At 33.4% G+C, this 9,515-nt stretch overlaps 1 protein-coding gene across 4 annotated transcripts; it reads right to left on the bottom strand.

The window, feature by feature from the left end:
- Positions 1-2,962: 2,962 nt before the first annotated feature.
- Positions 2,963-9,063, bottom strand: LOC7462546 (uncharacterized). Of its 4 annotated transcripts, none has more exons than XM_002310626.4 (8): positions 8,783-9,063; positions 7,670-8,083; positions 7,500-7,562; positions 6,965-7,368; positions 5,500-6,805; positions 4,976-5,058; positions 4,736-4,877; positions 2,963-3,834 (listed from the first exon to the last, which is right to left on the bottom strand). In XM_002310626.4, the coding sequence occupies exons 1-8, from the start codon at positions 8,964-8,966 to the stop codon at positions 3,188-3,190; spliced, it is 3,243 nt and encodes a 1,080-aa protein (XP_002310662.4). In that variant the 5' UTR covers positions 8,967-9,063; the 3' UTR covers positions 2,963-3,187. The 4 variants fall into 4 exon arrangements, with proteins under 4 accessions (XP_002310662.4, XP_024461204.2, XP_024461205.2 ...); XM_024605436.2 differs by having other exon boundaries at positions 6,965-7,396; positions 7,507-7,562; XM_024605437.2 differs by having other exon boundaries at positions 6,965-7,375; positions 7,507-7,562.
- Between the last annotated feature and the right edge of the window lie 452 nt (positions 9,064-9,515).

Below are 9,515 nucleotides of genomic sequence, written 5' to 3'. Positions count from 1 at the left end.
TATTAGTTTGTTTGAAAATAATTAGTGTTTAACATGTAATGTTTATTGGTTAATTATGTTTCAATTGTAGATTTGATAAATATAAATGAGACTGAAGATGACTGTGATAATGAAGATACATAAGAGCATGATGATGTTTCGATAGACATTAGTGAGGACTGTGATAATGAAGATACACAAGAGCATGATGATGTTTCGATAGACATTAATGAGATTGGCTCAATCTCATTGGCATTTGATTCAAATTTTGCTCATGTGGACATTGAAGAATTTAATGCCCACATTCAACCAAAGTAAAGATGTTGTGTTAAAAAAAATGTTGTCATTCCAATGAGGTCTTGTACTTTACCATTCTTTTCTCTCTTTTTTTTTTTTAATTTTACTAGTGTTAATTGTTCAACATGTTCTAAAATCTTTTGTTTTCTTTATGCAAATGAGGATGTTTGATTTATGGATTCTAATGCAAAGTGAAGTTTGGATATTGTCACCTTATATTTTCTATATTAAATTATTTATCTCTAAAATAACTTGTTATTTTATTATCCTTGTCTTTAATATTTTCTTTATTTTAAGACAATTATGTTAAAAGTTTGTTTATATGAAGACAAGTGCACATTCTAATCTACTTATGCTAATTAATTATGCTAGCATATAAGTTAATATGATATTTTCTTGTTAATTAAGCTAGTATATATGTTAATGTGATCTTTTATAGTAGCTAAATTTTATGTCATAGCAACCATATTAATATGTGCCTTGGTTCTTGACCCAGGTTAACCCACCTGACTCGTGACCCAGTCATTTTGTCGGATCGACCATTAGATCAAGTTTTATAACTATGATTTTTGGGTTTATAAGTTAAGCTAAAAAATAAAGATAAGGGTGGGTCAGGTCAGGTAACAACAGTGATTAAATGCAGCAATAAACTTAGATCGGACTTTATAAGGTCAGCTTGATTATGAACAGACCCAATAAGGTCTTAAAAACGTATTTTCTTTTTAGAAACATTGGATTTCGTTATTGGTTGACAAAAAAACTTAAAGAAAAATATATGGGCATTGATAATATATTTTCAATTTATAAATAAAAATTTGATTACGAACTCAAAATATAATGTATTCAAAGTAAGAAAAAAAATTCAATTATCGGGATGACTTCAATCAACTGGATTAATCTAAGTTATCCCGCCAAACTTATGACTGGAATTGAATAAAATTTGAAAATGAAGATATTTTGAATTCAATTTCTAAATTCTAAATCAAATTTTAAATAATAACTAAAATAGATTCTTAATTATTTTAAGAATTCAGTAAATTAAGAGAATTAAACAAATTAATATAATTATAATATTTCTAATTAATTAATAAAATTAAAAAAATAAAATAGGTCAAGTCATACACGTGGACCTAGCCTAAATTAAAAAATCCAGGCGTGTTTGGGCCTTGGTTTTTTTTATTTTGATCTTAAGAGCTTCTTTTTTTGTTTTTTTCAGTTAAGTAAGCAATAGTTCTCCTGCGGTAACAGGCGATATGTCACCTGCTATGCAATTGTCAAGATTTCAGCCACTATTATGGTGGCTAGAAATTCATGAAGAATGGGTTTTTTGTCCTAAATTTAATTTTTAAACTCATTTTCATCCAAAAAAACACCATAGAAATCTCAAAAACTTAATTTCTCAACTCATAACACCCCTAAATCAGTTTAAAAACACAATCAAATTGGGAAAAAACAAATTCCTCTCAAGTCCGATCTATGTTTTAGACAACAAGAAGGCTTAAAAACCACCATTATCGAATTGAACCCTTTGATACTTACTTTGACTATTTTAGTTGTCGAAACAAAAAAAAATCAAGAACTTCTTCTCTTCTCGCTATTTTCAAGCGAGTTTCTCTATGCTTTTCTACATTAGAGACTGAAAAATAAACAAAATAAACTTTGAAACTAAAATAAAAATTGATGTGAAATGGGGTTAGCCGTATATTTATGTCTTTTAATTTAGTATGTTTACCATAATTTCAAGCCTAATTACATCTAATTAGATAATGAGAAGCTTCACTATTTATATCAATGTAAACTTTTATCATAAAACTCAAATCTTTTTAGTTTGTAAGTTGATAGTTGATAAAGAATATTAAAAAAAGGCCCTACAAACAACTCTTCTGCAAACAAATAAAGTGCTCCATTACGAGAGGAAGATCCTAACAGGGATGTTAAAAAAAACTAGTTCATCTGTAATATTTGTATTATTTAACCTAACCAGATCTGTCAAAATCATATAATATAGATATTGCGGATGATAGTGGGTTAAAAAACCTAATAAATAGAAATCACGAGCGGGGTGCGAGTTGTGATTTTTAAAACCTACTCAACCTGACCCAACTCATATAACTCAATGTAAGTAATCCAAGTTCTTGGTATGAATAACATTCTTCCTTCTTTCTTTTTATTTTTTCTCTTTCTGGACTTCATACTTACAAGCCGCCTCTCATTCTCGTAATCTCTTTCCCTTCTTTTTATTTTCTACTTTCACAAAAATTATAGTTCTTTTGAGTCTAATATGATAAAATGACAATACATTTTACAATTTTAATTTTTTATGTTTGACAACCAAGAGACTATGAGAAAAACAAATGCAATTCGTGTAATTTTCAATAATTTATATTGAATTTTTATTTTCTTAGTCAAATCACAAATTTAAAAACATTTCATAATCTTTTCCTATTAATTTGTCTTTGTATCATATTAAACCTTAATTGTTTAATAAAATGTTTCACTATGATTTTTATTTTGTTTAGTTTTTATATGGAAATTATAATAGCTTTATTTTAGAAATCTTATTTAATTCCAACTGTTGCCTAATATATTTGTTTTTTTTAAAATAGCAAAAGAATAAGAGGATTAACATGCCTAAACCGTATATATTTGTGATATCCATAAAAATTTTAGCTCCAACTCACTTGGGTAAAAAAAAAATCAGATTTATATTTTGTAAATTATTAGAAATTAGATAGGATACAATTACAAATCAAAATCCAACCAATTATATCTTTTAATATCTCTAGATGCTAAGACTAAGAAAATTTATGCACCTCTTCTAATTCTAATATAGTTACCGTGCTGGATCGCTCTTTACTGTTCCCGTTTGAGAAGTTTCAAACGCTCTAGTTTGATGAACATTAATAAACAGTTATGGCCAGTCTAAAGGTTCCTTCTTGTGCTCGCTTAAATTCCAAGCTCCTTGAGCAATCTCATCGAACAGCTGCTCCCAGCCCCAACTCGAAAACCCCAAGAAAAACCAGTAGTCAGATACGCATTGATTTCCTGAACTGATCTCTTCAATTTCGTGTAGTGTTGCCGACTGGCCTAGAAAGTAAGTACCCGGTGCAACTTCGGGGTATTGACCTCCGACTGCTCTTCGAGTCAGAGCAACAAGAGGCATTCCGCGAGTTACAAGGGGACCACCAAACGATAGAGGAGCCTCTTTTAGCAGTTTTGACTCTTCTTCCAGTTCTTGCAGAGTGTCCCATCTCAAATGCTTATTGTAAATCAGACCTTGAAATCCTGTATTTTGATCAGACTTGACGATGAGAATCCTTGACTTGTCAAATGGTTGTGTGTTAAGCTTTTCAGTAGCGACCAGGATTGAGCCAACTGCCACCTGAGATACCGTATCATGCAAGCCTTTGGATGTGTGAGATTTGGTCTGACCATATTCCACATTTCTCTTCGGAGTTAGGTCCTTTAAAAGGACTTCATGGGATTTATCTTCTGCAGCAGTCGAAGCATCCTTCAGTGAATTAGCACCCTTTTTTTCAGCAACAGTCCATAGAATTCCTATAAGATTGAATTAAAAAAGAATTCTATAATGCATCAAGTAAAATCTTCTGAATAAAAATGCAAACAAAGCGTCACAGCAGTGTTATAAGATGCACATTTGCTTCAACATGACAGTTGAGAACGGGAAAAGTTCACTTTCCTAGTGTTTAGCTGAAGCATAACAGCAACAGGAAACATGAACTCCAATAGAGCTTACTACATTTACTCTACAAGTCCTACAATTTTTTTAAAAAATCCTATAATTTTGTTATATTTCTGCTTTAGGTATTGGCTCTTTTTCTTCTTTTATTTTTAAGATAATACCTTTGTGTAACTGGGATTTCATTGTTAGCTAGCCATTATAATTGTTGAAAAAATCCACATCATGCCTCCATGTTGAAAAAATTTCCTGTTGCTGTTTAGCTGAAGCATAACAGCAACAGGAAACATGAACTCCAATAGAGCTTATTACATTTACTCTACAAGTCCTACAATTTTTTTAAAAAATCCTATAATTTTGTTATATTTCTGCTTTAGGTATTGGCTCTTTTTCTTCTTTTATTTTTAAGATAATACCTTTGTGTAACTGGGATTTCATTGTTAGCTAGCCATTATAATTGTTGAAAAAATCCACATCATGAGATGTTGAATTGGAATTGCTACACATTCTCGAAATTTAACTATGAATCTGATGCGTTACATGCAAAGAGCAGCCATAACCAAATTTGGCAGATTCCAAAATCAGAGGTGTTAGTTGATCACAACTAACCAAATAGAGGCATGATGTGGATTTTTTTTGAAAAACACTAAACTTTGCAAAGTGTGAACTAGGAGAACATAAATGCTTATCAATCTCCTTCAGCTACTATTCCATCAAATGTCATTTACCAAGGATGAAATGTTCTTGTCAAAAAATTACCATTTTCACTGGTGAGATGTCGAGAATTACTTCCACGGTCAGCTAAAAAAGTAATAACATCAGCTACAGCCATGTCTCCTTCATAACAGACAGTATTCTTACTTTCTGCAGGAAATAACAACAGAGTAGGATAAACTTCCCTCTGCACATCAACATACACCAGAAAATAGAAAGTAAGTGTCACAGTATAGCTGTAAGAAAAAAACACATTGGAGCGTGGACCATTACTGTAAGGCATACCTGATTCATTGATTTTAGAATCAAACTGCAATCGTTCATCGTGCAATCCATTAAGAAGATTTTGGGAAGCTTCTTTAGGTTATCTGTCACATAATACATTTCATTTGTCAAATTCATACCAATTCATATAGAAAAACCATTTGTCTGGCCAAAAATGTAGATTTTACTAAAGAAAAATTATAGAAAGCAACCATGCAACAACAAATGACTTTTCCCATGTCAAACAGGTAAGAGAGCCAAAACCAGCCAGGTTTTACTAGTCAGAATGAATTCCTTGAGAATTAGAACCTCTAAAACATTCCATAATTATGAACCAGTTAATTAACCCTGGATCATAATTGGAAATTAATTTGCAACCTTTCTGACCTAGTCTAAAACAGATTCTGGAAAACCAGCCCCCCAGTTTAAGCTTTCCCATGTGAAACATCTTTATATGAATTCACTTGGAAAGCATGTTCTGAAAAGGAAAAAAAGAAAAAATAATTAAACATGGACTAAACCAATATACTTTAAAGTGCACTTACCATCAGTGAGCACTGTTTCCCCAGTCCTAGATCCAGTCTTCAACATGTTTATGTATCCTTTAATGGCTCGATGCACTTCACGAACAATTAATTCCATTCTCTGACAAAATCCACACCAACTATTGCTAAAAAGGACCAGCACATCCTCATTCCATGCATTTGCAGCAAAGTCATTGTCAGATTGATTAAAACCAAGAACCTGTTCTGAGAAAGTGTGAGCTGTAACTTGAGAGATGGAATCTGCCTCATGGAAGTCCATATTAACAAACGGTGGGCGAGTTTCTTCTCTCGGGCTTTCAGGTTCAGACTCAGAGCGTTGATATGGGACAAGATTTCCATTAAGAAATCCATGAAGAAAATCCTCCAGTGAAGAGTAGCTGAGATTTGTATGTTTAGTAAAGACATAATGCTGCTGTGAAAGTGGATCAATTATTACCAAGGATGGAATCCTGGTCTCACCAGTCAAAGCTGTTAGTAATCGATAGTTTCCATCACAAAAGAAAAAAGAACCCTTGAAATTTTGAAAGTTGCGTTGTTCTTCCCCCAACTTGTCTGACTGGAAAGAACCCTTTTTTTCTGCCCTTGCATCTTCTGAAGTAGGTGGTTTATGATCTGACATGTATTGAGCAGGTTCTATAGATGGTAGGCGTCTACTTGCATCAGAATAAGTAGACTTCTCTTCATCATCCTGAGAAGTAGTGGACTGGGATTCTTCACGGTTATTAGAGGCAGAATCTTTGTCCAGATCAGTACTAGTTCTAACAAGGCTCTCATCAGACGGTATGTGTTCAGACTCCACCTCTGCTACTGACAGTAATGTATCTGTTACTTTAATGTTAAAATCATCAGAAAGAAGTTGGAAACCAGCCTCCTTTGCAACTGAACTCAATTTAGCTTCCTCCTTTTTCTGAAGAAGGTAAGTCAAGATTTCATGCAAGGAACTGCCTTCCAAACCTGAAGCCATACTATTTAACAAGACAGGTTTGCCATCATTTACAATCATGATAGACATTTTGTCCTTTGATTTAATGTTTTGAGCTGTTGGAGATAGCTTTAATTTCGGGTGTCCAGATACACTTTGGTATTCAGTTGAAGCTTGGACAGAGGATGCTTCAGACTTGTCGTTGCTCTGCTGACCCATCTGATTTGATATTTGGTAGTGCAACGCTAGTTCTCTAAATACATCAAGACCTTCCTTACTCTTTATTCTTGTTTCTGATAAGTCAGATGACCTGTCCACAAACAGGAGTACTGATGGCTTGTTTGAAGGTATTGCGGAATCAAGATCTTGTCCATCACCTTCCAGCTACGAGAAGTGAAACAAATAGACAACAGTCAACAATCAATATAATACATAATACAGTAAGGTGAATAATAATTCTAAAAGCAAACAAGAAGTGATGAAGAAACCCAATAGAGCATATGGAGCAATAAACAATGGCAGAGAAAGAGCATATTTACTCACCTCTGTGACAATTGACTTTTCCATTTGTAGAACTCTCTTCATGTCATCCCCTTCTTTTAGAATACTTGAACAACTTGGACATCCATTATAATAAAGCATTACTGACCAAGAACCAGAATCTCCAACACCAAGAGGAGAGAGCATTGATTTCTCTGAAACCAGACCAAATCTATGCTTTTCAGGAGGCAGGAAGAACTCCCTTACATCAGTCATGAAACTTGAGAAGAAAGAATCAAATTTCTGAAATTCTTCAAGGGAACAAGATACAGCACTGGGCTTTAGATCCACACTGTCCTGGGAATCAGTTTCCTGGAGAGGAGCACTATCATTTACTGAGGCAAACTCCCCAAGCCAAGGAATTCCTCTGAGCCCATTTTCCATTCCACATTTCATCTCTCCATTTTCTGTCCCCTGGAACCAGAACATTAGAAACTAGAAAAGTTTGAGAATTTTAATAAAAACCACTTCTTGCCCTGTTTACTTTGTAATATCAGTTATCATATCAAGCTAATAACAGAGAGCAATTCAAAACTACCAGCCACCTTCTGGTTTTCCTTCGCTCTGGGTGTTGAAATTACATTACTCTCTCCATCAAAACCTGTTACAGCACAAATTAGTTGTTATGTGATTCACAATTGAATGCCAAAAACACTCAAGTCTAAACATACACACACATGCATCAATACTGCCGCCAAGGTTTCTCACCTTGCACACCAAAACCAGTTTTGCTACCATTATTCTTCTCTCTAGCAATCAATTTCTCTGTCCACCCACAAAATTCTAGCAAAAGCACAGCCTTATCCGCCGATTCAATAAACATCTTCAAATCCCCTTCACCACTCAATCTTTTTAATGGCATTTCTTCAGGCAAGAGCGAAAAATAAGGAAAAATGGAAGACAAAATATTCCTTGCCCGATATTTGCCTTTATACTTATAATACAAAGAATGATGGTAGTATAAGAGAGTAATCTCATCTGTAACAACAGCACCAATAGCATCTGCTAACATTTTTTCATTATTTTTGTGCATATACATCAACTTTAAAGATCCGAATTCTTCTTTCTTATCAATAACCAAATGCGTTATTTCCTTCATTAGCGACCGAGATACACCTGACCCTGTTCATTAAATTTTAAAATCAATTAACAAAACCATATAGCATGTCCAGATACACATTTAAATTCCAACATATTGAGTCTCTATGTAAACATATAAATCTCAATAATTGCTAAATATATATTTGGCAATAATTATCCATAATTTGAAAACAAACAACAAGAAATATATAGTACAAGACATAATCTTCAAATTAAATACTAAAAAATAAATTGGGTATCTTTACAAACGCATAATTCCCTCAAATGTGACCTCAGGAAACACATTAAGAAGGTATTGTCATTAAAAACTTAAGCATTATCTTACACCACTACCTCCCCACGAATCACGGGCCATAAACTGAATAACGAACTCTTAACAAGTGTAAATCACTAAAACAACATTGGGATTCATAATTCCAAAAAAAAAACATAAAACTGCATTGAATTCTGTGGTTCTGGTGTACCATGAATTTTATCTTAAAAAGGCTAAAAACTATACTGGGTCTCTACAAAACATACAAACCGCAAATTCTAAGCTAAAAAACATAAAGGATCTCGAAGAAAAACTCATGAAAATCCACAAAAAAAAACTACAAAAGGGTCCATGTACAAAAGAATAAAACTAATAAGTAAATAAATAAAACATATTGGATTTTGTGACCGTGTCTAAACATTAAGAACTGTATTGCTTTAATGAGACAGAGAGAGAGGGGAGTTTACAGGGAACAGAGACGACGAGGAGGATATGAGGGTGGAGTCTTATCTGAGAAGAAAAATTTTGCTTGGTGAGAATTCGCCATTGCCCGATTCCACCGTCTGATTCACTATCAACGGTTGATGATGATGGCGATGATGGTGTGATTATGATAGCTAGAGTGAAGATAATCAAACTGATTTTACTCATTGAGATTTGAGTTGAAGCTCTGTGAGAATTTATCTGATTTTGTTCTTCGATGGCATTGGACAGCTAAGAGAGAGTGTAGGGGGGAGACGGGTCGGATGGGGAGTGTGGGTTTTATTACACTTTTTGTCTCTTGAAAATTATATAACTTTTCAAGTCCCAATACTTCAGTGAAACTGTAATTTACTCCTTTATCTTTTAACAACTTACGTTTTAGTCCTTATTTTCATGTGGATGTCAAGACTAAATCCTTCAAGGTGCTTATATTATACTCAGAAGTCAGAACCCATGCATTCATAGTAGTTTCTTAGCCACCAATATGGTGAAAAATGAAGGGAATCGAAGCTAAAGCTAAAAATAAAATTATAGAGGATCATAGTGTACAAAATTATATGTTCTTTTAAATACATATACAAGGCGCACACACGCGTGAGTGTGATTTTTAAGTTTTTTTGGGTTAAAATTGTGGTTGACGAATAGCAAAAAAGAGTATATTAATGAAATAATTTCCACCATGTTATATTTTTTTCTAATATTTTCTATTTTTTCTGC

This window comes from Populus trichocarpa, chromosome 7, assembly GCF_000002775.5.
Source record: "Populus trichocarpa isolate Nisqually-1 chromosome 7, P.trichocarpa_v4.1, whole genome shotgun sequence".
Lineage (NCBI taxonomy): Eukaryota > Viridiplantae > Streptophyta > Magnoliopsida > Malpighiales > Salicaceae > Populus > Populus trichocarpa.
Note: the sequence above shows the minus strand (reverse complement) of the source record. Positions and strands in the feature narration are given on the sequence as shown.

Excerpts from the sequence above, each read along its gene's own strand:
- LOC7462546 (XM_024605436.2), bottom strand. The coding sequence starts at position 8,966 with ATGAGTAAAATCAGTTTGATTATCTTCACTCTAGCTATCATAATCACA. Across the intron at positions 7,397-7,506 it reads GAGCGAAGGAAAACCAGAAG|TTTCTAATGTTCTGGTTCCA; the intron begins GTGGCTGGTAGT and ends AAACTTTTCTAG. Across the intron at positions 5,059-5,499 it reads GGAAACAGTGCTCACTGATG|ATAACCTAAAGAAGCTTCCC; the intron begins GTAAGTGCACTT and ends ATTATGTGACAG.